The sequence below is a fragment of the Suncus etruscus genome, chromosome 2 (assembly GCF_024139225.1).
Source record: "Suncus etruscus isolate mSunEtr1 chromosome 2, mSunEtr1.pri.cur, whole genome shotgun sequence".
Classification (NCBI taxonomy): Eukaryota; Metazoa; Chordata; class Mammalia; order Eulipotyphla; family Soricidae; genus Suncus; species Suncus etruscus.
The window spans coordinates 1724469-1751980 of NC_064849.1; the positions used below are offsets into that span (position 1 = coordinate 1724469).

General features: G+C 51.1%; 1 protein-coding gene across 2 annotated transcripts in view; it reads left to right on the forward strand.

Moving 5' to 3' along the window:
* Nucleotides 1-27512, forward strand: part of ANKRD13A (ankyrin repeat domain 13A) — a 41294-nt gene that overhangs the window by 5401 nt on the left and 8381 nt on the right. The window contains exons 2-10 of one of the 2 annotated variants that reach the window (XM_049767788.1): nt 9598-9730; nt 11679-11803; nt 13891-13936; nt 16202-16345; nt 18001-18190; nt 21203-21269; nt 22714-22795; nt 25298-25359; nt 26683-26813. In XM_049767788.1, the coding sequence (XP_049623745.1) occupies nt 9598-9730; nt 11679-11803; nt 13891-13936; nt 16202-16345; nt 18001-18190; nt 21203-21269; nt 22714-22795; nt 25298-25359; nt 26683-26813 (980 nt within the window). Of the gene's footprint in view, nt 1-9597; nt 9731-11678; nt 11804-13890; nt 13937-16201; nt 16346-18000; nt 18191-21202; nt 21270-22713; nt 22796-25297; nt 25360-26682; nt 26814-27512 lie in introns of those variants that run through there. The other variant, XM_049767784.1, reaches the window with a different exon arrangement.

The following is a 27512-nucleotide window of genomic DNA, read 5'->3' on the forward strand; positions in this document are numbered from 1 at the left end:
TGGGATGCTGGGGATCAAACCGCCTGTAAGGCAAACACCCTCCCCACGGGCTCCCTTGCTGTGTGCTTTTTATAGTTTTTGTTTGTTTGTTTTTTTGGGGGGCCACATCCATTTGATGCTCAGGGGTTACTCCTGGCTAAGCGCTCAGAAATCGCCCCTGGCTTGGGGGGACCCTATGGGACACCAGGAGATCAAACCGAGGTCCTTCCTTGGCTAGTGCTTGCAAGGCAGACACCTTACCTCTAGCACCACCTTTCCAGCCCCCCCCCCCCAGTGTGCTTTTTTTTTTTTAACTTAGTATGGCATCCATTTCAGAGTGGGGTTTGGGGGGACTCTGGGAAAGCGCCTTCTCCTCTAAGGCTGGGAACAGGCTGAAAATCTGCAGGCATTTGGTGCCTGTTGCTCTGACCCTGATTAACCTGAAGTTTCCACTCGGAGTTTCGCTCCAGTCTTCCCATGCGGAACACAGGACGGCAAGCAGAACTTGCTCACACACTCACAAGAAACTTCATTATTCTGCTTCGGGCTGTATTTGCCGGGGAGCCTCTCGCCGCTCCCCCCTTCTCCCGGGACGGGGGAGCCAGGCACGCTGGGGGCTGGACGCATCTCACTGCATTCTAGCAATAGCCGCATGCCGGCGAGTCACAGTTGCCCAGATGGAGAGAGAAAGGAGCACATGTTGGATGTGTGTGTGTGTGACATCTCTCCTCCCCAGCTTGCCAACTTTGCCAGCCGTGAGCTTGTTCCCAGCCTTTCGCTTTTGCTCCGCAGAACCCCTCGATGAAGTGCCTCTTCCAGCCTATCAGCTTGGCTGAGGGGCCTTTGAGGTCGCTGTGTGAGTTTGCAGGGATTTATGTTCTGGTTCTGTTTTTTTTGGGTTTTTTTGTTTTGTTTTTGGGTTACACCCGGCGACGCTCAGTGTTACTCCTGGTTCTGTGCTCAGAAATCGCCCCTGGCAGGCTCGGGGGACCATCTGGGATGCCATGGGATTCGAAACATCGTCCTTCTGCATGCAAGGCAAATGCCCGACCGCTGTGCTATTGCTTCGGCCCCTTATGTTCTGGTTCTGGCCTTTAGCTCAGAAGCTGTTGTTGTATATCGTGGGCGGATACTGGCAGAAGGAAAAGGGTCCAACTCAAGGGCCAAGTCCAGGCACTGGGATGGGGAGTGGAAACTGCAAGTGTAGAGCTCCAGCTCGGGCCAGGCAGGCCAGAGAGACCCATTCAAACCTTGTCTGTTGGCTGGCAACTTGCTGTGAACCTGGGCTGGACATCCCGGGCCACATATGGGCCTTGAGCTGACGCTTAGGCAATTTGTCTTTGGTATCCTGGGGCTTGGGCTTTTTTTGGTTTGGTTTGGTTTGGTTTTGGTTTTTGGACCACACCCGGTGGTGCTTGGGGGGTTTGCTCCTGGCTCTGTGTTCAGATCTTCCGTGCAGGCCTCAGGGGACCATATGGGATGCCAGGGATCGAACCTGGGTATGTCCCGGGTCGGGCCACATGCAAGGCAAACACCCTCCCCACCGTGCTATTGCTCAGGCCCCAAACTCTCATTGATTCTTCTGAGATCCTGGAGAGGCCACCTCCGCTGTGTCTCCTGGGAGGTAACTGCAATGGTCTCTGGTTCGTGACCTGTGTGCTTGGACCTAGCATGTCTGGGGAAACCACGGCCTTAGGCAATAAGAGGAAGTGACCCGAAGATTAGCACAGGGGAGCAAGACTTGCACAAAGTTTCTTTTTCTTCGTTGAAGATAATGCACTGCCCTTTGGTTTGGTTTTTCTTTTACTTGTCTTGGCTTTTGGACCCGGGCACTCCTGCTGCTCAGGGGCTGCTTTGGTCTGATTCTGGGGACTTGGGGGGAATTAGATGGGGTCTATGGCCCTGCCTACCCCCTGTAACACTCCCCGCTTCTCTTTCTCACCTTCTCTCCCTCCTCCCCACCTGAGACCCACTGTTAACTGGACTGGGGTTCGCTTATATCTCTGGGGAATTTGTGCGTCTGAGAAAATGCTCGCTTTCCTTGTGCTCCCATGGGCGCTTTCCATGTGCGTTTGGACCTTTGCAAGGCAGGTGTAGCGGATTGTCCTCAGTGGGCGAAGGAGATGGATTTCCCCTCATTTCAAGGGAAATTAAGCAGCTCATCAAGCAGTAAATACATGATGGGGAGTCCTCCCTGTGTTATTACCCATGTATGTTATTGATTTATTTTTTTTTAGGAGTATCCCTGTTCAGCCCTGAACATAGCCCGGGTAACCCTGGTGGCCTGTGAGCCCCTGCAGGGCCTGGGCATATGAGGTGACCGGCTTGCCTGGGCAAGCATTTCCCAGAGTGGCTGGGTCCCCCTTGAGGACTGCTTGGGCACAACCCCACCCCACCCCTGCCGGTCTCTGTCTATGCAAATAGAATTCACAGCCTACAACTTGCCCATTTGCTTGTGTTATTTGGTGGGGTTTGTTTGTTTGTTTGTTTTTGGTCTTTTTTTTTTTTTTGGTTTTTGGGTCACACCCTGCGGCGCTCACGGGTTCCTCCTGGTTCTGCACTCAGAAATCACTCCTGGCATGCTCTGGGGACCATATGGGAAACCCGGAATCGAACCACAGTCTGTCTTGGTTTGGACTCGTGCAAGGCAAATGCCCTGCCGCTGTGCTATCTCTATAGTCTAAAGATTCTTTTTTTTTTTTTTTTAACTTTTGGGCCACACCTGGTGATGCTCAGGATTTATTCCTGGCTATGCGCTCAGAAATCGCTACCAGCAGGCTCGGCGGACCATAAGGGATGCCTGGATTTGAACCGTTGTCCTTCTGCATGCAAGGCAAAATGCCCCACCTCCATGCTGTCTCTCTGACCCCCCTTTAAGTCTGGGGAGGGGGCTAAAATCCGGAGCACGGCTTCAACCTGGGATGTGGTCTTCTGGGGTCTGAAAAATGGCTCACCGCAGTCACAGATCAGGAAATGTCCACCTGAGGGTCTCTGAAAAGCCGAATCCAGTAGCAAGCACCACTCCATGGCAAAGGGAAGTGGGAGCAAAGGGGCTGCCGAAAACAAATCAGCAGCAGCGGCAGCGGCAGCTTCTCCCTGGGCCAAGGCAAGGCGGGCCAGGAGAGGGGCCTCTTGCTTTGGGAGCCGGCTGGCAACTGGTTGGGATGGGAGGAATATTCCAGTTCCTGAGGAATTAAGAACTGAGGGTAATGGGGCCGGAGAGATAGCACAGAGGTAAGGCATTTGCCTTGCATGCAGAAGGACGGTGGTTTGAATCCCGGCATCCCATAGGGCCCCCCAAGCCTGCCAGGAGCAATTTCTGAGCTCAGAGCCAGGAGGAACCTCTGAGAGCTGCTGGGTGTGACCCAGAAACCAAAAAAAACAAAAAAAAAAAAAAAAAAAGAAGAACTGAAGGTAGAAAGGGTTAAATAGGGAGAGAGAAATAACAGATCAGGGGTGAGGGCCCGGAGAGGCGTTTGCCTCGTTTGCCTCGCAAGCAGCCGATCCAGGACCAAAGGTGGTTGGTTCCAATCCCGGTGTCCCATAAGGGGCCCCCGTGCCTGCCAGGAGCTATTTCTGAGCAGACAGCCAGGAGTAACCCCTGAGCGCCGGCGGGTGTGGCCCAAAAACCAAAAAAAAAAAAAAAAACCCAGATCAGGGGTGAGAGTGTGAAAGGATTTGTAAAGGGGTAAGCAGGGAGAGAGGAAAGGGCAGGGGGAAGGACAATATACAACATAGAAAGGCATGTACAGGGCCGGGCGGTGGCGCTGGAGGTAAGGTGCCTGACTTGCCTGAGCTAGCGGTTCGATCCCCCGGCATCCCATATGGTCCCCCAAGAAGCCAGGAGCAACTTCTGAGCGCATAGCCAGGAGTAACCCCTGAGCGTCAAATGGGTGTGGCCCAAAAAGACAAAAAAAAAAAAAGAAAGGCATGTACAGTGCAGACAAGCACTAGACAACTAGACAGATATAGAGGTGGCTCTCTCTCTCTCTCTCTCTCTCTCTCTCTCTCTCTCTCTCTCTCTCTCGCACACACATAGACAATGAAGATCAATTCATAGGTTGCAGCTGAAAAACTGACCTAGGTAGAAAGAGTCAGGACACTTAAAAAATATAAGGCCGGCTCTTTTCTTTTTCTTCTTTCTTTCTTTCTTTCTTTCTTTCTTTCTTTTCTTTCTTTCTTTCTTTTCTTTTCTTTCTTTCTTTCTTTCTTTCTTTCTTTCTTTCTTTCTTTCTTTCTTTTTCTTTCTTTCTTTCTTTCTCTTTCTTCTTTTCTTTCTTTCTTTCTTTCTTCTTTCTTTCTTTCTTTCTTCTTTTTCTTTCTTTCTTTATTCTTTCTTTCTTTCTTTCTTTCTTTCCTTTCTTTCTTCCTTCCTTCCTTCCTTCCTTCCTTCCTTCCTTCCTTCCTTCTTTCTTTCTCTCTCTCTCTTTCTTTCTTTTTCTCTTTCCTTCCTTCCTTCCTTTCTCTCTTTCTTTCTTTCTCTGTCTCTCTCTCTCTTTCTTTCTTTCTTTCTTTCTTTCTTTCTTTCTTTATTGCTTGCTTGCTGTCTGTCTTTCTGTCTTTGTTTCTTTCTTTCTTTCTTTCTTTCTTTCTTTCTTTCTTTCTTTCTTTCTTTCTGTCTTTCTTTCTTTCTTTCTTTCTTTCTTTTTTTCCTTTCTCTCTCTCTCTTTTTTGAATAAGAATTTTGTTTAATAACTGACATGGTGGCATTAACACAGATGTTAGTAATCCCTAGCCAATGCATAGCATTGGGGTTATTCTGACTCTGCGCTCAGAAGTCATTCCTGGCAGGCTGAAGGGACCATATGGCATGCCAGGATTCGAACCACCGTCAGTCTAGGGTTGACCACTTGCAAGGCAAATGCCCCACTGCTGTGCTATCTCTCCTGCCCATCATTCTATTTCTTTGATTAAAAAAATAATAATTTTTGGGGCCAGAGCAGTGCTGCAAGCAGTAGGTCACTTGCCTTGCACATGCTAACTTAGGACAGACTGCAGTTCTATCCCCACATCCCATATGGTCCCCCAAGCCATGAGCAATTTCTGAGCTCAGAGCCAGGAGTAACCCCTGAGAGTCACCGGGTGTGGCCCAAAAAACCAATTTTATGTTTGGTTTCTGGGCATTGTTCAGGGGTTACTCTTTTTTTTTTTTTTTTTTTTTTGGTTTTTGGGCCACACCCGGTGACGCTCAGGGGTTACTCCTGGCTATGCGCTCAGAAGTCGCTCCTGGCTTGGGGGACCTTATGGGAGCCGGGGGATCGAACTGCGGTTCGTCCTAGGCTAGCAGTCCGTCCTAGGCTAGCACAGGTAAGGCAGGCACCTTATCTTTAGCGCCACCGCCCGGCCCCTCAGGGGTTACTCTTGGCTCTGCTCTCAGAAATCACCCCTGGCAGGCTGAGGGACCATATGGATGCCAGGAATTGAACCTGGATCTGTCTCAAGCCGGCCGCCTGCAAGGCAAACTCCCTACCACTGTGCTCTCTCTCTGGCCCACAAATTTTTTTCTTTCATTTTTATGCCCCCCCTTAAGTTTTTGATGTTTTTTGGTTTTGGTTTTGGTTATGGTTTTTGAGTCACACCTGGCGGCGCTCAGGGGTTACCCTGGCTCTATGCTCAGAATTCGCTCTTGGCAGGCTCGGGGGACCATAAGGGATGCCAGGATTCAAACCACGGTCCTCCTGCATGCAAGACAAATCCTTTACCTCCATGCTGTCTCTCTAGCCCCAATTTTTTTTTTTTTTTTTTTTTTTTTTTTTTGGTTTTTGGGTCACACCCAGCAGTGCTCAGGGCCCACTCTTGGCTCTACGCTCAGAAATTGCTCCTGGCAGGCTCAAGGGACCATATGGGTTGCCGGGATTCGAACCACGGTCCTTCTGCATGCAAGGCAAACACCTTACCTCTATGCTATCTCTCTGGCCCCGTCTCCAGCCCCAGTTTTTAATGTTTTTATTAAGGTACAGTGGCTTACAAGGTATTCATAGTTGAATTTCGCATCTACAGTGTTCTTATTCACAAAGATATATTTTGATGTTTCCTTCTTAGAGTTTTGTTGTTTTAGGTCCTTTATGTTTTTGGTTCCTTCTGCATAATTTTAATGTCCAGCCTATAAGAATGACATGATTTTGCATGTTATCACTATTCAAACATCATTTGTTTAAAACTTTTCTTCCCATTGAATTTCCTTGCCACCCTTCTGAAATCAGCTGATAGTCAATGTCTAAGTTTATTTCTGGATTCAAAATGATCTTTTTGTCCACTCATTTGTCTGCTTTTCCTGATCCCAGGAACACAACAAGTCTTTCATTTCCTGTAGCTTTGGGTCCCAAGTTTGGAGACCAGAAAGTGTGATGTCTTGAACTTTGCTCCTCTGTTCAAGATAGTTTTGGCTATTTTGGGTTTCTTGCATTTCCATACCGAACGAACGATAGGATGATTCTTATCAGTCTCTGAAATATCAGCTGGAATTCCTCTAGAAGTTAACATCAGTTCCTTGAGCCAGTATGGGGGCTGTTATAACACTGATTGCTTCTGAATTATATTTTAAGATTTTTTTTTAATTTTTAAACTTGATTGATTGGTTTTTGGGTCACACTCAGTGGCGCTCAGGGTTTACTCCTGGCCCTGAAATCAGAAATCGCCCCTAGAGGCTGGGGGACCATATGGAATGCCAGGAATCAAACCAGGTCCCTGCCTAGTCGGCCGCATGCAAGACAAATGCCCTACCACTGTGCTATTTCTTCCCCCACTCACACACTCTCTAATTTTTTGGGGGGGCCACACCCAGTGATACTCAGGTGTTACTCCTGGCTTTGCACTCAGAAATCACTCCTGGTTTTTGGGACCATATGAGACTCCGGGGATCAAACCCAGGTCTGTTCTGGGTCAGCTGTGTGCAAGGCAAATGCCCTTTTGCTGTGATATTGCTCTAGCCCCTATATTTTAAAACTTTGCTTAATAATGATTTATAGTTTTCAGAGTATGGTTTATCTTTATTTTGTAATTTTTTTTTTGTTTTTGTTTTTTTTGGGTCACACCCGGCAGTGCTCAGGGGTTATTCCTGGCTCCAGGCTCAGAAATTGCTCCTGGCAGGCACGGGGGACCATATGGGACGCCGGGATTCGAACCGATGACCTCCTGCATGAAAGGCAAACGCTTTACCTCCATGCTATCTCTCCGGCCCCTTTGTAATTTTTTTTTTAAAAATATATAATGACTTTATTTAAGACCATATGTCACATAGCTGACTTAGTGATCATAATACATTTGTTTCCAGGGAAGTGGGAGCAAAATTAAAAAGGAAAAAAGGGGCTGGAGCGGTGGCGCAAGCGGTAGTGCATCTGCCTTGCTCACACTAGCCTAGGATGGATTGCGGTTTGATTTCCCAGCATCCCATATGGTCCCCCAAGCCAGGAGTGATTTCTGAGCGCAGAGCCAGGAGCAAACCCTGAGTGTCACCAGGTATGGCCGAAAAATCAAAAAATAAAGAAGAAGAAAGGAAAATAAAAGAGTCAAGCAAAAAGAAATTTGAGAAAATCATTGTATCTCGTAGTGAGGTTAAGTCATTGTCAGAAGGTTTAGGAAGTGTTGCAAGTCAGTTGATCTTTCTTACTTTTTTCTTAAGCAAGCCTTTATTTTATTTTGGTTTTGGGGCCACACCTGGTGGTGCTCAGGGGTTACTCCTGACTCTGTGCTCAAAAGTTGCTTCTGGCAGGCTCCGGGGACCATGCGGGATGCTGGGGATCGAAACTGGGTTGGCTCTGTGCAAGGCACACACCCTACTGCTGTGCTATTGCTCTGGCCCTGTCAGTTCTAAGTGCTGTCTAGCTAGACCTGAAGTGCCTCAAATCAGTAGCTAAAGGCTCAATATTTTGGGGTTGTCCTTTTATTGGGGGTAGGGGAGTTGTTTTTGGTTTTTGGGCCACACCCAGCGATGCTCAGGGGTTACTCCTGGCTGTCTGCTCAGAAATAGCTCCTGGCAGGCACGGGGAACCATATGGGACACCGGGATTCGAACCAACCACCTTTGGTCCTGGATCGGCTGCTTGCAAGGCAAAGGCCGCTGTGCTATCTCTCCGGGCCCAGGGGAGTTGTTTTGAGCTACACAGCAGTGCTTGGGCCACTATGTGGTGTGGGAATTGAGGGCCTTGTTACATGCAAAGTGAAGACTCAATTAGTGACTGTGTTATCTAGTTATCTCTCCAACCCTTGCTTTTATTTTTGTTTGTTTGTTTGTTTATGGGCCACACCAGGCAGTGCTCAGGGGTTACTCCTGGCTCTGTGCTCAGAAATTGCTATTGGCTGGGGCCGGAGAGATAGCACAGTGGCTCAGCGTTTGCCTTGCACACAGAAGATAAGAAGGGCCCAGGTTCGATCCCCAGCATCCCTTAGGGTTCATGAGCCTGCCAGGAACAACTTCTGAGTACAGAGCCAGGAGGAATCCCTAAGCAGTGCCCAGTGTGACTCAATAAACAAACAAACAAACAAACAAAAAGAAATTGCTCCAGGCAGGCTCAGAGGACCCTATGGGATGTCGGGAATCAAACCTGGGTCCATCCTGCGCCGACTGTGTGCAAGGCAAACGCTCTACCACTGTGCTATCATTCCGGCCCCCTGTGTAACTGCTTGGACTCGCTGAGCTGGGTAGATGGAACTTTCCCATCAGATATTCTGGGCTGCTACTGGGCTGTCACCACTCTGAATGACGCGGTCTCACGGGGCCTTTTGGTTCAGGATGAATTCAGTGGTTTGGCCATTTGATAAGGCTCCGTGGTGGGGCGGTTATTTCCTTTGGAGACTGTAGGGGTGCAGTGTGGGACTGCTGTGGTTCATGCAGAAAAGGGGGACTCTGCCTCCCGTACACCACCCCCTTTTTGAGAAGGTCCCAGAGGATCAGTCCAAGCAAGACTACCTGGGAAGTATCTAGAGCCATTATTTTCTGGGAAGTATCTAGAGCCATTATTTTCTTCTGGAGGAGCCAGGCCCTGTGACTGCTGAGAAGATCCACCAGAATTTCTTTGTTAGATCTTCCATGTTATAGAAAAAAGGAACTTGACTGGTTTTGTTTTGTTTTGTTTTATTTTATTTTTTTTATAGTTTTGGGGCCACACCCAGCAGTGCTCAATGGTTATTCCTGGTTCTGCACTCAGGAATCATTTCTGGCAAGCTCAGGGGACCATATGGGATGCTTAGGATCAAACCCAGGTTGGAGGTCCTGGATCGGCTGCTTGCAAGGCAAACGCCGCTCTGCTATCTCTCTGGCCCCTTTTTTTGTTTGTTTTTGTTTTTGGGTTACACCCGGCAGCGCTCAGGGGTTACTCCTGGTTCTACGCCCAGAAATTGCTCCTGGCAGGCTCGGGGAACCCTATGGGATGCTGGGATTCGAACCACCATCCTTCTGCATGCAAGGCAAATGCACTACCTCCATGCTATCTCTCTGGCCCCCTTAGGTTTTCTTTTAACACGGATTTTGTATTTCAGCTTTGCCATGTCCAAGCATTCATGTATGTATATGTATGTGTGTGTGTGTATATATATATATATGTGTGTGTGTGTGTGTGTATGTTCTTGTGTAAGTCGCACAAGGAAGGACAGGAGATGTAAGCGATGTTTCCTTCTTAGAACGTGGAGGCCGTGGACCCTCGAGGCCGAACTTTATTGCATCTTGCCGTGTCCTTGGGACACTTGGAATCCGCTCGGGTCCTGCTGCGACATAAAGCTGATGTCACCAAAGAAAACCATGAGGGATGGACAGGCAAGTTGACGCCTTGGCGGGAGCAGTAGCAGTTAGGGGAGGGAGCTTGCCTGGCAGATTCAATCCTTGGCGTCCCGTAGGATCCCCCAGCACTGCCAGGAGAGATTGCTGAGTGCTGCAGAGCCCTGAGTGAGTGCCACGGGATATGACCCCCCCCCCCCCAAGCCAGATCAAAACAAACCAGAAAAACTCCAATGCCTTTTGTCGCCTGTGCTCTTTCTGAATAAGGCCAGTCTCGGTTACCCACATTTGCAGACTCAGTTTTCCCTAAAGACAGTCTCCTGGTGGCCAGAAAGATAGCACAGCAGTAGGGCATTTGCTTTGCATGCAGCCGATCCAGAACAGACAGTGGTTCAAATCACGGTATCCCATATGGTCCCCCGAGCCTTCCAGGAGCAATTTCTGAGCCCAGAGCCAGGAGTGACCCCTGAGTGCCAGTGGGTATGGCGGCCCAAAAAACCAAAAAAGAAAAAAGTCTCCTGGTGGCTGGGGCCAGGATGGCAAGGCCATGGCCTGCTTCCTTATCCAGTTGTCTGCTCCCATTGCCCCCCCCACACGTCCCCCATCATACAAATGTGGAGGCAAAATTTCCTCTGAGGAAGATGAAGGCAACTCCTGCCTACCCCCACCCATCCCCTTGGAATGGACACACAATCAGAAAGTAAAAGACCAAAGATGGGGGCTGGAGAGATGGCACGGCGGTAGGGCGTTTACGTTGCACACAGCTGATTCCAACAAACGGTGGTTCAAATCCCGGCATCCCAAATGGTCCCCGAGCCTGCCAGGAGCAATTTCTGAGCGGAGGAGTAACCCCAAGTGCCTCCAAGTGTGACCCAAAAAAAGGGGCCGGAGTAGTGGCACAGACGTAAGGCATCTGTCTTGTGCGCTCTAGCCTAGGACAGACCGTGGTTTGCTCCCCTGGTGTCCCATGTGGTCCCCCAGGCACGAGCAATTTCTTTTTTTTTTTTTTTTTTTTTTTTTTGGTTTTTGGTTTTTGGGCCACACCCGGCAATGCTCAGGGGTTACTCCTGGCTGTCTGCTCAGAAATAGCTTCTGGCAGGCACGGGGGACCATATGGGATCGGCTGCTTGCAAGGCAAATGCCGCTGTGCTATCCCTCCGGGCCCAGGAGCAATTTCTAAGTGCATAGCCAGGAGTAACCCCTGAGCGTCACTGGGTGTGGCCCAAAAACCAAACAAACCAAAAAAGACCAAAGATGGGGCCCAGTAGCTGTGCAATCTCCTGGTGTGCTTGTGAGGCCCTGGGTTGGATCCCCTGCAGCCCCAGGAAAGGAAAGAAAGCGGATAGGCCATGCCCTTTCCCAGAAAATCCAGGCCCTTCTCAGCTCAGGTTGACTTCCCTGTCATAGGGATTCCGGGTGGTCCGGAGCAAGAAGCTGGTACAAGCCTGAACCCCCAGCTATGGGCAATCCCAGCTCTGCCAGGGTTCAATTTCCATCAGTTCTCAGAGGACCTTGTCAGAGTTTCAGAATCCAGTTAAGGGCCTGAGTGATAGGACAGCTAGCAGTAGGGCATTTGCCTTGCACATGGACAACCCAGGACGGACCTGGGTTCGATCCCCAGCATCCCATATGGTCCCCTGAGCCTGCCAGGAGCAGTTTCTGAATACAGAGCCAGGAGTAACCCCTGAGTGCCACTGGGTGTGGCCCAAACTCCCCCCTAAAAAACCAGAATCCAGTTAAGACCGGAACGGAGCTGGGGGTGGCCAGGGACCCAGGGCAGGGATTGGGAACAGGCCGAGACCTACCATTAGGCCCAGTGATGAGGTGACAGCCAGGATGGAGGAAAGTGGGACCCAGCCATCCCCTCTCCCCGCATCTTCCTCCATGGGAAAGGCAAGGCTGGCTCTTGACCCTCCTGAGAGCTCCCCTGCAGACCAGCCTGGTGGGGGGTGTCTCAACTTGGCTTCCTTGCTCGCTCCCTCCCCAGTGTTGCACGAAGCGGTGAGCACCGGCGACCCCGAGATGGTCTACGTGGTTCTGCAGCACCGGGACTACCACAACACCTCCACGGCCCTCGAGGGGGTGCCCGAGCTGCTCCAGAAAATTCTAGAGGTACACGGGAAACCGGACGAGGTCGCGGGCGGGGGACAGAGGCCGTGGCTTGACGCTCTCCCGCACGGCCTCCTTGCATGTCAGCCCAAGACCATCGAAGACCATCGAAGACCGTGAGCAGCAGGTCCCCGAGCACTGAATGGCCTCCTTCTCAGCCTCTCAGCTGCTTCACTGTCCTGGGTCACTGCAAGTCGAGAATATGCAGTGACCCAGGACAGTGAAGCTTTGAACATGGCCAACCCAGGTTCGAACTCCAGCAAGCAATAGGGTCCCCCGAGCCTGCCAGGAGAGATTTCTGAGCTCAGAGCCAGGAGGAACCCCCGAGCACTGCCAGGTGTAGTCCCTAAACCCTCCCTCTCCCAGAAAAAGCCACTTCTGAGTGCAGATCTTGGAAGGACAGTTTGCTAAATAGCCATCACTTGGTAGGGACTGTTGGGGGCTTGTATGTCCTATGTCCTCTGTCCCTCCAACCCCCAGCCCAGGTTCTGCCTGCAGGAGGCCTGGGTTTGATTTCCTGGCACTGCTTGACTTCCCGAGCACTGAGCTGGAATAACTGTCATGCACTGCTAGGTATGGCTCTCAAAGCAAAATAAAAAGAAAAGTTTTTAGGGGCCGGAGCAATAGCACAGTGGTAGGATGTTTGCCTTGCTTGTGACCAATCTGGGACAGACCCTAGTTCAATCCCCAGCATTTCAGAGGGTCCCCTAAGCCTGCCAGGAGCCATTATTGAGCGCAGAGCCAGGAGTAACTCTTGAACACAGTCAGGTGTGGCCCAAAAACCAAAAAGAAAAAAAAAACTGTCTGGCCCTGAAAATCTCTAGGTATAGCCCTGAGCACTCCCAGGCGTGAGCCCTAAAACCCTCACCTATGTGCCTCTTGACCCCCAGCATCACTGGCCCTAAGCAGTCCCCTATTCCTGGGTCCCTGGCATTGCATCCTGATTGGGTGGGTCCATCTGGGGGTTCGTCTCCCAGACTCCCCCGGAACACTGCTTAGGAGACCGTCAGGGATGTGAGCTCCCTCACGGTTCTGGATAGTTCTGGAAGTCTTTGCTTTTTGCATGCACCACTCTTTTATTTTGGGTGGGGCCACACCTGGCAGTGCTCATGACTGCTCCTGGCTCTGTGCTCTCTGGATCGCTTTGGGGGAGGGGCTCAGGTACCATACAGGGTGCTGGAGATTGAACTGGCATCGTCTGCCTGCAAGGCCAAGTGCCTTACCCACTGCCACATTACCCCTCTGCCTCCAGAGCCATTTTATCCGCCAGCCATGGGCAAGCTTGGGGGAACATACGGGATGCTGGGAATCGAACCTTTCTCTCCACTTCTTGGGCTGTCCTCGAGCCCAGGGCTTCAGGTTCCACTCTGTGGCCTCGGGGAACCACGCACCCCACCATCATACCTCTCCAGCCTGGCACTTTTGGGTTAACTCACTGCTGGCCGGACACCAAGGGTGTCGGGGAAAGAACAGTCTCAAACAGGAAAGAAGTGTTTATCCCCCTGACCTTGCTCTCGTGCACTCCTTGGCTGGCTTTCCTCTCGCAGCTTTAGAGGGGAGCTTTAACACCCCCCCCATCCCAACCCTTTACTGCAGGGATGGTGAACAAGTTCGACACGAAGAGCCAAAATTTTAAACTGTGAGAGTCAGAGAGCCACACCACGCAGTGACCTGCCAAAACAGACACCCACACAAAAGCATATAATTTTAACAATAAAAAAAAAAATTTTTTTAACAATAATATATTAAACACATGGCCCGGAGAGATAGCACAGCGGCGTTTGCCTTGCAAGCAGCCAATCCAGGACCAAAGGTGGTTGGTTCGAATCCCGGTGTCCCATAGGGTCCCCCGTGCCTGCCAGGAGCTATTTCTGAGCAGACAGCCAGGAGTAACCCCTGAGCATCGCTGGGTGTGGCCCAAAAACCAAAAAACAAAACAAAACAAAACAAATATATATATATATATAAAACACATATTCCATTTTGCCATTTTGAGTGACGGTAAAAATCCTGTTCGCCACCCCTGCTTTACTGTGTTGGCGTCAAGTTCCTAGCATCGGGGTGATTTTTTTTTGACCTTTGCCCTTCAGGCTCCGGATTTCTATGTGCAGATGAAGTGGGAATTCACCAGCTGGGGTGAGTAGCTCTGGGTTAGTCATTTATTTCTCTTTCCAAATTCACGTAGCCCGGATGTAGATTATTTTTTCTTTATAAAAGTCACCTGTCCTTTTTTATTTTTAATCGAAATATCTGAAATGCATAGATCAGAACAAGGGAAAAATATGTACTAGTTGTCCCATTGAAGTACAACTACTGTTTTTTGTTTCTTTGTTTGCTTTTGTTTGTTTTTGTTTTTGGAGGGTCACACCCAGTGTTGCTCAGGGGTTACTTCTGGCTTTTTGCTCGGAAATTGCTCCTGGCAGGCTCGGAGGACCATATGGTGTTGAATTAAATAACTAAGAGTCCTGAATGGGGCTGGATGATGGTGGATGGAGAGGATGGTCTTTCTCAGTCGAGCCAGCACCTGTACCCCCTTCCAGCTGGTGGGTCTGAGCTCAGAGTAGTCGCTAGGAAATGATCCACAGCAGTCAGATTTCAGGAGACACGAAGCTTTATTATTAATTGGCCCTAGCCACCATGTGTGGCTTCTAAGCTAAGCTCTTAAGCAGCCTTCTGAAGCTGCCCTGCAACTCATCCTGTCTCTGCTCTCTACTTCCTGATTCCTCCTCCTCAGGCTTCTCTGGCAGAATCTCTCTTGCTGAATCCCCTCTGAATCTCTCTTTCTTCCCCTGAGGCCACCCCTTTGTTACCTTCCCTAGACCCCTCCCAGATGTGGGCTGGCTGACCATCAGGTAAGATAGTCAGTCAGGAAGTTGAGGGGAGGGGTTGCAACATGGGATGCCTGGGATCCAACCTGGGTCAGTCCCGGGTAGGCCCGTGCAAGGCAAACGCCCTACCGCTGTGCTATCACTTTGAAGTAGTACAACTACTGTTCATGCTGCAAGTGGTTGGTTTCCTTCCAGATTTTTCCTCCATGCAAAGGAAATTCTGATTTGGTTTTCAGGCCACACCTGGCAACATTCACTCGCATTCCTCCTGGCTCTGCACTCAGGAATCATTCCTGGAAAGCTCTGGGACCACAGGGATGCCACACCTTACCCGCTGTGCTATCCTATAGCTCTATCCCTTGTCGAGAGCTTTTTCCTCTCAAGTACCCCTGAATAGAAAACACAGACAGTTGGGGCCGGACAGATAGCATAGAAGTAAGGCATCTGCCTTTCATGCAGAAGGTCAGTGGTTCAAATCCCAGCATTCCATAGGGTCCCCCGATCCTGCCAGGAGTGATTTCTGAGCGTGGAGCCAGGATAATCCCTGAGCGCTGCCAGGTGTGACCCAAAAACTAAAAAAAAATAGAAACTGCAATTTCGTTTCTTGTAGACCAGCGAATAATAACTCCGATAATCCAGGGTTTCCAGGCATTTTTCACTCCTAGGCTCCCTTTCAGGAAAGCAATTCCAGCAGCAATAAAATATTGAAATGAAATTAAGCATAAAGGTATTTTTCTGTGCGATGTTGATGAGCTCTTTCCCAATGTGCAAAACCTCTGATCTCAGGGGTATTTTTTTTTGGGGGGGGGCAACATATTTTAGAAACTTATTGCACTGAGTGGCGACTGACAATATGGGGGCCAGGGCTAGATGGCTGGGGTCACAGCACATGTGACTTAGAAGGGCCAGATGGACACCCCCACCCGCATGGCTGTCCTTAAGAGAGTTTCTTTCATGTTGGGATCATGAATGCTCTTAGGAAATTCGTTCGGAGTTTTCTCTGGATAAAGACCTAGCCAGAGGCTGGAGTGATAGCCTAGTGGGTAGAGCATTGGCCTTTCGCATTGCCAACGTAGGTTTGATCCCCATCACCCTGTATGGTCCTCCAAGCCTGTCAGAGAAGTGATTCCTGAGTACAGAAGGACTAGGTGTAACCCCTGAGCACCATAGAGGTGCTGCCCCTCAGGCCCCCCCAAAAAAAGACCAAGACTTAATATCTGCACTATTTTTGGGGGGGTGGGGGTGGGGCCACACCAGCAGCGCTCAGGAGTTCCTCCTGGCTCTATGCTCAGAAATCACTCCTGGTAGGCTCAGGGGACCCTATGTTATGCCGGGATTTGAACCATCGTCCTTTTGCATGCAAGGCAAACGCCCTACGTCCATGCTATCTCTCCGGCCCAATAGAGTCCTACACCAAAGGCCCCTCGTGCTCTGTCCAATGGACTTCTGGTCCAAATAACCCCAGGCGCCACATCTGGCTCCATCTGTCGTTTCAAGGACAAGCCCTTTTTGCCCTCCTAGAAGCCGTGCCTGGCTCTTGGCATCTTCTCAGCAGCGTGTTTCTCTTCTCCAGTGCCCTTGGTTTCTAGAATCTGTCCGAACGACGTGTGTCGAATATGGAAAAGCGGTGCCAAGCTGCGTGTCGACATCACCTTGCTGGGGTTCGAGAACATGAGCTGGATCCGAGGGAGGCGCAGCTTTATATTTAAGGGAGAAGGTGAGTGCCATCCTGTTTTAGGATGTTCTCTGCTCACACCCAGGTATTGAGGAGTTTGTTGTTGTTGTTGGGTTGTTTTGGGGGACTTTGAGTCACACCCAGCGGCACTGAGGGGTTCCTCCTGGCTCTGCACTCAGAAATCATTCCTAGCAGGCCCGGGGGATCATATGAGATGCCGGAGGTCAAACCTGGGTCCATATGAAACACCAGGATTCAAACCACCCTCCTTCTGCATGCAAGGCAAACGCCCTACCTCCATGCTATCTCTCTGGCCCCTCTTTGTTTAGTCTTTTTTTTTTTTGGTTTTTGGGCCACACCCGGTGGCGCTCAGGGGTTACTCCTGGCTATCCGCCCAGAAATAGCTCCTGGCAGGCACGGGGGACCAAATGGGACACCGGGATTTGAACCAACCACCTTAGGTCCTGGATCGGCTGCTTGCAAGGCAAACACCGCTGTGCTATCTCTCCGGGCCCTCTTTGTTTAGTCTTACAGAGGACATGTATTTGCTTACAGAGGAATGTCAGTTTGGGTTTTTTTTGTTTTTTGTTTTTGCTTTTTTGGGGGGCGGGGCCACACCCTGTCACCTGTGATGCTCAGGGGTTTTTCCTGATTATGTGCTCAGAAATTGCTCCTGGCTGGGGGGGACGCCGGGGGATTGAACTGTGGTCCATCCTAGGTTAGCACATGCAAGGCAGACGCCCTACTGCTTGCGCCACTGTTCTGGCCCCAGAATGTCAGTTTTGCTTGTTTTGTTTTGGGTCACACCCAGCAGTGCTCAGGAGTTACTCCTGGCTCTGCACTCTGAAATTACTCCTGGTAGGCTCTGGGGACCATATGAGGTATCGGGGATTGAACCCAGGTCAGCTCCATGCAAGGCAAATGCCCTTCCCATTATACTGTCTATAGCTCTGGCCCCTGAAGGACGCAGTATTTCTTTTTGTTTGTTTGTGTGTTTTTGGTTTTTTGGTTTTGGGTCACACCTGGTGGCGCTGAGGGTTCCTCCTGGTTCTGCACTCAGAAATCACCCCTGGCAGGCTCAGGGGACCATATAGGATGTGGGATTCGAATTACTGTCCATCCTGGATCGGCTGTATATAAGGCAAACACCCTACCGCTGTGCTATCTCTCTGGCTCCAAGGGCGCAGTGTTTTTTTGTTTTTTTGTTTTTGTTTTTTGTTTTGTTTTGTTTTTGTTTTTGGTTTTGGTTTTTGGTTTTTGGGCCACACCCAGTGGTGCTCAGGGGTTACTCCTGGCTGTCTGCTCAGAAATAGCTCCTGGCAGGCACGGGGGACCATATGGGACACCGGGATTCGAACCAACCACTTTAGTTCTGGATCGGCTGCTTGCAAGGCAAACACCGCTGTGCTATCTCTCTGAGCCCTGTTTTGTTTTGTTTTTTTGGGTTTTTGGGTCACACCTGACAGCACTCAGAGGTTACTCCTGGCTCTACACTCAGAAATTACTCCTGGCAGGCGCCGGGAACCCTACGGGATGCCGGGATTCGAACCACTGTCCTTCTGTATGCAAAGCAAACGCCCTACCTCCATGCTATCTCTCTGGCCCCAAGGACACAGTGTTTTAAGGGCCCAAGGCTCCTTTTTGGCTCTGTCCTCTCTGGCACCCTCTCCTATAAGCCCTCTGGTTTCTATTCGCAGACAACTGGGCCGAGCTGATGGAAGTGAACCACGATGACAAAGTGGTCACCACGGAGCGCTTTGACCTCTCCCAGGAGATGGAGCGCCTCACCCTGGACCTCATGAAGCCCAAAAACAGGGAGGTCGAGCGGCGGCTCACCAGCCCGGTTATCAACACCAGTCTCGACACGAAAAATATCGCTTTCGAAAGGTATGTGTGCAGGCCCTGTTCTCCCGCGTCTGACCCCTTTGACAGCGGCCTGTCTGTGGTAACTGGCTGCTTTGGGTTTATTCTGATGGAGCCTAAATAAGGATCTGTGAGTTTTCAAGCTTATCTTGGTTTTAATCAAACAGCCATTAGTTCACACAGCGTTTTTCTAGTGTTTTGATTAGTTCTTGGAGAACCGTCTTCGTATTCTTTGTATTTTTTTGAGGGGGCTGGCGGGCTGTTCAGTGGGTTTCCCAGAGACTGCATTTGTGTCCAGGGAGTCCCCAAGACTCTCCAATGGCGAACTGTGGAGCTGTGAGTTTTGCACATTGGAATTGACCTGGCGTGGCTGAGGAGGTTGTGCTGGTGTGAACTCACCTCATTCCCACTGAAGCGAGCTAAAAATGGTTCTCCTCCCCGCTGGGAGGCCGAAGAGTTGAGCACAAGAATCTTGGAGACATTTCAGTTCTGTCCTTGGTGCCAGAGTGCACCTGGATAAGAAGCCCGCCTTGGGTTACCAGCCTCTGCCTTGTCCCTGTGCCCTGTCCCCGCTTCCAGGCTGGCAGAGTTGAATGAGCTTATGGATGGGCACAGACCCCCACCCCGGAACCCAGGGAGCCTGGTCGAACCCTGAGCATCTGCCTGGGATGTCACATTTCCCGGAAGCACAGCCCATGAGCGAACTTGGGAAAGTGGCGTCCCTGGGGTAGGCTCTGTCCCTCGAATGATGTGCTCTGTCCTCTTGTGTCTTTTGCTCCCTTGTTTCCCGCTGAAACCTGGTTGATAAACGGGGTTCCCTGTTTAGCACCCGCCGACCCCCAGAGTGCCAGACCCTTTCCCAGTTTAGCTGTGTGGTGGACCCTGAACAGAGGGACTGGCCATGAATACTGGGACAGTGTCCCCAGGTGTTTCCCACCCCCTGCCCAGGAGGGAAGGGCCCCTGAGTGACCCACACTGGCCCTGGGGAGACTCGGAACACGGGCCCATGAGACTCTGTGACCTCCCTGGTTTCAGCCAGTGGCTCCCGAGCTCCTGGCCCTGCCCTGATGCAGTCCTGGGAGCAGATCGAGCACTGACAGCCGAGCCTCTGCAGTCCCCAGCGGGACTGTTCAGAGGTCTCGTGGCCGGGGATTGGTGCTTTTGGGTTCCCCGTTAAGGGGAACTGGGACCAGACCCCTTGCACGCAGCCAGCAGGCCGAGGCCACGTTTGGCATGCGCGTGGTGGACACAGGAGTTGAAGCTGACCCTGGTTTTTGCACCTGACAGCAGGTGACCCAGCGCGTATCTGGAAGACAGCTGCTCTCAGTGCGGTGCTCTGCGTTAACTGTGTGCCCACTCCTGGCACGGACGGGCGCCCGCCCCACAGGGTGAGGTTTGCTGGCCGGACAGAAGTGCTCGGCCACTTCTCCCTGGACTGTGCGTGTACGTGTGTGTGTCTGCATGAGCTCCAAGGCCAGATCTTTGATGACGGCCGCGGCTGCCCCTTCCTTTCTTTCTCGGTCTCCTTCCATCTGCATTTCTGGCCTGCCCTGACCTGCCCTGTACCTTCCTGCTATAGATTTGTCTCATCTCTGAAGGTTTTCATTTTTTCTCAGATTTTGGTTTGGGGACTATACCCGGCAGTGCTCAGGAGGAGTTACTTCTGGCTCTGTGCTCAGGAATTACACCTGGCAGGCTCGGGGTACCCTAAGGGATGCCAGGGATTGAACCCGTTGCAAGGCATCCGCCCTCCCTGCTGTGCTATCCATCCAGCCCTCCCCTCTGAGTCGATTTTGCTCCAGGCCATCGTGGTGCCCACAACACCGACCAGTAGAGGGCAGATGGTAATGGTGGCTCCTTCTGCCCTCCTGGGAGGCCTTGAATCCAGGACCTGGCCAAGGGCTGGGAATTAAAACTGCTGTCAGAGCTCATAGATGGAGAAGGAAGTAGATTGGCGGGAGGTGTAGACCCACACAGGAAGGAGAGGCTGCTCATTTTCTAGCATCCAGGAAGGCAGACCCTACCTCAGGCCCATGTCACCCACCTTAGGTGCCATGGGAGTCCACGCATGCACATTTTCTCCCAGGATCCCGTGCTGTGGCCCAGTCTTCGTGGGCATCTGTGCTGGAGGGGCACATAATTGCGGCTGCCTGCCCACCCCCCAGGAGTTTCTCTGGGTTTCTCGGCGCCACCAGCTTGAACAGCTGAAAGGGGACTTGGATTTATTCCTTGTTTGGGACAGCCCGGTCGGTGTCCCTTCCCAGCACGACCAGTCAGAGCAGAGGCTGGTGAGGGGCACAGACCCCTACCCACAAAGGTGCAGGATGTGGTGTCCTAGACTATAGGTGGGGTGCAGGGGCTCCCTGCGAGAGGTGGTGATGGTCCGGGAACAGCTTTGAAGAAGCATCCAGGCCCCCTTGCTGTTCCCCAGTGTCTTTCGCTCTGTCTGTGACTGAATGGGAATAATGGGGTTTTGGGGCACTCAACAAAAGCGCAGTTGTGGCTGGAATGTGAGGTGACTCCCCGCTGAACCAAAACTGGTAGGATGCGGGACTCCCAGACACAGCTGCCTTCCTCAGGCCACTTGTCAAATTGGTGGCGAGTTCCACCCCCACGGTCTCCGGGTAAGACCTGTCCACACCGCAGGGTTCCAAGAACTCCTGGGTTGGCCTGCAGCTGCATATGAGTGAGAGCCGATGACACCCAGGCCCACCGGTGCTGGCAGCTTTGGTGAAGAAGCCGAGAATTGAGGTTTTTGTCCCCCATGCCAAGGGCTGAAACCAACAGGTTAATTTACTACTGGGAGTAGCCGGGGATGCCTACGCCATCTGTCACTGGCAGCATCCTTCTGTGGCCCACAGGACCGCCATACCCAAGTGTCCTTTGCTAAGCTGAGCCGGGGGCAAGAGACTGTTTGTAAAATAATAATAATAACAATAATAATAATAATAACAAAAATAATTAAAAAGGCTACAGGAATGGATCTGAACGGCAATGTTGTACATGTGGAAATTTGTGCTGTTCACTTTTTATCAGAACTAAATCCGGATTCTGGGGCTGGAGGACAGATAAAGCAGAAGTTGTTAATGGTTACGAAGCAAAGGTAAAAGGAAACTCTTAAAATAAGATTTACTATAGCTACTTGGCTTCTATTGCAAATGAGGAGTCTGCAGACTTTATTTATATTTTACTTTGATTTATTGTCCCCATGCACCGGTGCCATGGAGCTGCTCTGGGGGAAATTCCTGCTGTCTCGAGTCTCTGCCTTGGATTTTTGTCTCCTTTTGACTTTTCAGAGAACGGGGTGGCATGTTTATTCATGCCCAAAGAGAAAAAAAGGTTACAGAGCATTGAGTGCCGGTGCCAATAGTACTCGAGGGTCGAAGGAAAAGGACCATTTCAATGTGCTTATTCATCATTTTTTATAGCCTTATTAATTTTTTTTCAAGTGACCCTGAGTGGATTAAAAAAAAAAACAAACGTATAGATCAGTGGACAGAGAGAAAAACGGGTTAAGGCACTTGCCTTGCATGCGGCCAATTCCAGTTTAGTCCCCAGCCCGTCACACCTGGTTCCCGGGACTGGTCCCTGACCCCACCACTGCCTCTGGGGCTTCCCACATAGGAGCCACTTTTCAAGTCAGCCCAATTGGAACCAGGAGGCTTAATGGCCCATGCTCGTGACATCAGTGACTTTAGAAAAGAGTTGTCGCAGTGGGGACAGAGTTCTGAAGTCTGCCTGGCAGCTGGGAAAAAAAATAAAACAAAATAAAACTAGGGTCTTCCAGCCTCTCCCCAGCTGCAGTCCTGGGCTTGAGAGCTCCCTGGTGGTGGCAACTGTTTCCTGGTGACATGACCCTGCAAGGCGCTTTCCTTTGTTACCGATATCCCCGGGTCCTTGGGATGGTGCGAATCTGGGCCTGGCAGACACTGTTAAATTGGCTGATTTTGCAGACACACACACCCCCAATATGTATCCCCACCTTCTATTCAGGGGACATTCATTCTGGCCATTAGAAGGCTGGAGCCATAGGTCGAGTCCCCTTCCAGGACACCAGGCTGGTTTTTCTCCGTTTCTCTGCAGCTTAAATGTGGAAAGAGTGAACTTGGCGGTGGCTCTTTTTTTATTTATTTTTCCCTCCTGCCCAGCACATGGCGGGCTCAGAGTTGGCCCTCCTGAGATTCCCATGGGTCAGCAGCCACACTCATGAACCCACAAGGCACCTTGGCACCGTAGGAATCCAGCTGAAGGGGAAGGGCAGGACTTCACGGGGTGGGGGGGTGTCTTGGCATTGACGTCACTGCGCTTGCTCTTTCGAGTGGGACAGTCTGTGTTTTCTCTGGAGGGTCCTCAGGACTCTTAAGCATTTCTCATTTGTATCTGGCTGGATTTCTTTGATTATTTTTTTTTTTTTAGTTTAAAAAAATATTGTCCTTTGGGCAGGGGGTCGCGGGGGTGGGGGGCTTCAGCATTCTTGTTCTTGCTGTGTTTCTGCTTGGTTGGGGTCCCCCAGGTCACACTTTGTTTTCCACACACTGTTTCTCAAGGTTTACACAGTCAACAACGTGAACGTCATCACCAAAATCCGGACAGAACATCTGACCGAAGAGGAAAAAAAGAGATATAAAGGTAAATCCTCCCCACGTGGCTCAGAGATCCCAGAAATGTTGTTGAATCTGGAAGTTGGGGGGGAATTGTGGTTGTAGGTGAGTTCCAGCTGCCAGCTTCCTTTAATTACTGATTTTAGGGTGGGGGGGCACATTCAGAGGCATTCATTAGCGGTTACTCCTGGCTCTGCACTCAGGGATCACACCATGGCAAGGCTTGGGGGGGATCCTGTGGGATGCCCGGGATCGAACCCCAGTTGGCTATTGAAATGCCAGTGCCCTCCCACTGTACTATTTCAGTTTCCACTTCAACTTCCTTTTTATACATATTTTTCAAGTTTTGGGAGCTGGAACGATAGCACAGCAGTAGGGCTTTCACCTTGCACACAGCCGACCCGGGACGGATCTGGGTTCATCTCATAGGTTCCCCTGAGCCTACCAGGAGTGGTTTCTGTGCGCAAAGCCAGGAATAACCCCTGAGTGCTGCCAGGTGTGGCCAAAAACAAAAACCAACAACTAAATGTCCCAAGTCTGAGTCATTCTTGGAGGTATTACCCCAAGTTCGCTTCAAGGCTCCTGAAAGCCACTCCTGAGAGGATTTTTTTTTCCCAGGTTAGTGAAGAACAGTGACTGGGCCAGGCAGGAAAGAGACATTGGAGGGGCCGGAGAAATAGCATGGAGGTAGGGTGGTTAGGTAGCAGGATGGTGGTTCGAATCCCAGCATCCTGTATGGTCCCCTGAGCCTTCTGGCGGCGATTTCTGATTGTAGAGCCTGGAGTAACCCCTGAGCGCTGCCAGGTGTAACCCAAACCCCCCCCCCCAAAAAAAAAGACATTGGAAATGCTTCATCACTGGACTTCATCACTGGACTAAGGGGTGAAGTCAAACGGTCAGGACTGACATTCCCGGGACTCGAGCACTGAAGCTGGAGCTCCACCAACAGCTCTGCCACTGATGGGTTCTGTGGCCACATGGAGCGATGGAGGCCCCCCCCTCCCCCCCGGCCCTCAGTTTCCACAACGACAAAACAGAGGTGCCGAGTGCCCTTCTGAGGAGTTCTGGGGAAGTTAGAAGAGCTTCTTCCAGTCCACCCTGAGGACTAAGTCTGTGATGGGGAGCAGGGATGTGTGGCGACGTCAGGGACTGATCCTCTTACAGCTTCACAGTTGGGGGTGCAGGTTTGGGTGCAGGCAGTGTCTGGGATGAGATGGAACCAGAGGAACCCAGCTCTGTTCACCCCTAAAATCAAACTCTTTTCTCCTTGAAAAACTTCTTGAGGGGCCAATGAGATATAGCATGGAGGAAAGGCATTTGCCTTGCATGCAGAAGGTCGGTGGTTCGAATCCCACATGACATCCCATAGGGTCCCCCCAACCCTCTTGAGCCTGCCAGGAGCAATTTCTGAGCATACGTAGAGCCAGGAGGAACCCCTGAGCACTGTCAGGTGTGACCCAGAAAAACAAAAAAAAAGAAAAACTCCTTGAAAAACTACATGCTGTTGGGCATGTAGTTAAGAGGTTTGCACACTGACAAGGTTAGCTTGGTTCCTGGCATCCCATATGGTCCACCAGCCTGCCAGGGGTAATTTCTGAGCACAGAGCCAGGAGAACCCCTGAGCTCCACTGTGGCCCAGAAACCAATTGATCAGTAAAGTTTAAAATAAATAAATACTTATTTATTTTGTTTTGTTTTGTGCCACACCCAGCATGGCTCAGGGGTTACTCCTGGCTGTCTGCTCAGAAATAGCTCCTGGCAGGCACGGGGGACCCTATGGGACACCGGGATTCGAACCAACCACCTTTGGTCCTGGATTGGCTGCTTGCAAGGCAAACGCCACTGTGCTATCTCTCCGGGCCCTTGTTTTTATTTTTTATTTTTTATTTTTATTTTGTTGTTGTTGTTTTTTGGGGTCACACCTGTTTGATGCTCAGGAGTTACTCCTGGCTATGCGCTCAGAAATCGCTCCGGGCTTTGGGGGACCATATGGGATGCTGGGGGATCGAACCGTGGTCCAGTCTGTTCCTTGGCTAGTGCTTGCAAAGCAGACACCTTGCCTCTAACGCCACCTCACCGGCCCCTTATTTTCATTTTTTTGTTTTTTGGGTCACACCCGGCAACGCTCAGGGGTTACTCCTAGCTCTATGCTCAGAAATTGCTCCTGTCAGGTTCGGGGGACCATATGGGATGCTGGGATTCGAACCACCATCCTTCTGCATCTAAGGCAAATGCCTTACCACTGTGCTATCTCTCCAGCCCTAAAATAAATACATACTTAAAAAAATAAATAAATAAACTTGGGGCCGGCACAGTGGCGCTAGAGGTAAGGTGTATGCCTTGCTCAGCGCTAGCCTAGGACGGACCTCGGCGACGGGACCTCGGACCTCGATCTCCCGGCGTCCCATATGGTCCCCCAAGCCAGGAGCGACTTCTGAGCACATAGCCAGGAGTAACCCCTGAGCGTTACCGGGTGTGGCCCAAAAACCAAATAAACAAACAAATAAACAAACTTGTGCTCCTCCCACAGCCGACAGGAGCCCCCTGGAGTCTCTGCTAGGCACCGTGGAACACCAGTTTGGCGCTCAAGGGGTGAGTCAAGCCCAGAAGCAGGAGCAGCATTGCCTCAGAGTCAGGAGGTGCCCTTTTTCGATTGAGGTGGCACCAGTGAGCCGGGCCAGGGCGGGCCACATGCAGAAGCTCGAGAGCGAGTGCTCCCCAGCCAGAAAAGAAAGATACAGCCCACCTCGCCTTCCCGGCCCCTGCTGAAAGAAGCCAGCTCTGTCCTCTTCCCCAGGGCTGAGCCTGAGAGGAGGCTGGGTCCATGTTCCACAGAGCCCCTTAAATATTGCCTCAGCCCAGGGGATAGATAGTTCATCAGAGAGAGCATATTTGCCTTGCATCTGGTTGACCGGGTTTGATCACCGGCATCCCATCTGGTCCCCGAGCCTGCCAGGGGAACTGATTCCTGGTGCAGAGCTGGGAGTAATCCCTGAGCGCTGCCAAGTGTTGCCCCCAAAACACACCAACCGAAAAAACCATTTTCTCAGCCCTCCCCTCATCATAACTCAGTGAACGGGGCAGGGAAATGGAATCCCCTTTCCAGGGTTTTTAGGTGGAGAAATAACACTCTGGTCACGTCACACACGCAGCATGCCTTGTAGATTTTCTGGTTCTGTCCAGCAGCTTAATTAATTTTTAAAAAGTTGAAAAATGATGGGCCCAGAGAGATAGCACAGCAGCGTTTGCCTTGCAAGCAGCCGATCCAGGACCAAAGGTGGTTGGTTCGAATCCCGGTGTCCCATACAGTCCCCTGTGTCTGCCAGGAGCTATTTCTGAGCAGACAGCCAGGAGTAACCCCTGAGCACTGCCGGATGTGGCCCAAAAACAAAAACAAACAAAAAAAAATTGGAAAATGAGGGCCAGGAAGGTGGCGCTAAAAGTAAGGTGTCTGCCTTGCAAGTGCTAGCGTAGGATGGACCGAGGTTCGATCCCCTGGCGTCCCATATGGTCCCCCCAAGCCAGGAGCGATTTCTGAGTGCGTAGCCAGGAGTAACCACGGGTGTGGCCCAAAAAAATAAATTGAAAAATGGGGCCGGAGTAATAGCACAGCAGGGAGGGCTTTTGCTTGGTACGCAGATGACCTGGGTTTGATCCCTGGCATCCCAAATGATTCTCTGAGCCTGTCAGGAGAGATTGCTGAATGCAGAGCCAGGATGAACCTCTGTGTGCTGCCAGATGGGGCCCCCCCCCAAAAAAAAAAAAACCCTCAAAATAATTTAAAAGTAAAAAAAAACAAGTGTATGACTCCAGCTTCCTGCCCCAGTACTAGCTGGTCTGTCCGCTCCAGGGGCCCCAGGCCTGCCCTTGTCAGCGGCACTGACGTTTCTGATCCCCTGGGCTCTGGCTTGGCAGGACCTCACCACCGAATGTGCCACCGCCAACAACCCCACAGCCATCACGCCTGACGAATACTTCGACGGGGACTTTGACCTCAAAGACCGCGACATTGGGAGGCCCAAGGAGCTGAGCATCAGGACACAGAAGTGAGACTCGTGGCTGTGGCCTCACAGCTCATGGGTTCTTGGTTTCAGAGGTCGGGTTGTTCCATTGCCCCGGCGCTGGTTAATCCTCAAAAATAAAGGTGCCCTTTTGGGAGCCGGAGTATTGCACAGTGAGGAAGGGGTTTTCCTTGCACACAGCCAACCTGAGTTTGATCCCTGGCATCCCATATAGTCCTCTTGAGTTTGAGCTTGCCAGAAATTTCTTTTTTTGTTTGTTTGTTTTGTTTTTGATTCACACCCAGCAACACTCAGGGGTTCCTTCTGGCTCTGTGCTTAGAAATCCCTCCTGGTGGGGCTGGAAAGATAGCATGGAGGTAAGGCATTTGCCTTGCGTGCAGAAGGTCGATGGTTCGAATCTTGGCATCCCATAGGGTCCCCCAAGCCTGCCAGAAGCGATTTCTGAATGCAGAGCCAGGAGTGACCCCTGAGTGCTGCTGGGTGTGATCCAAAAAAACAGAAAAGAATAAAAGAAATAGCTCCTGGCAGGCACAGGGGACTCTATGGGATGCCGGGGATTGAACCCAGTTCCATCCTGGGTCAGTCGCAAGCAAGGCAAACACCCTACCGCTGTGCTATTGCTCTGGCCCAGTTTTGAACAATTGAACATTTGAACAGTTCTATCTCTGGCCCCGTCAGAGTTCAAATGGAGGAGATGGGGGTTCGTGGGGAGAGACAGTGGGG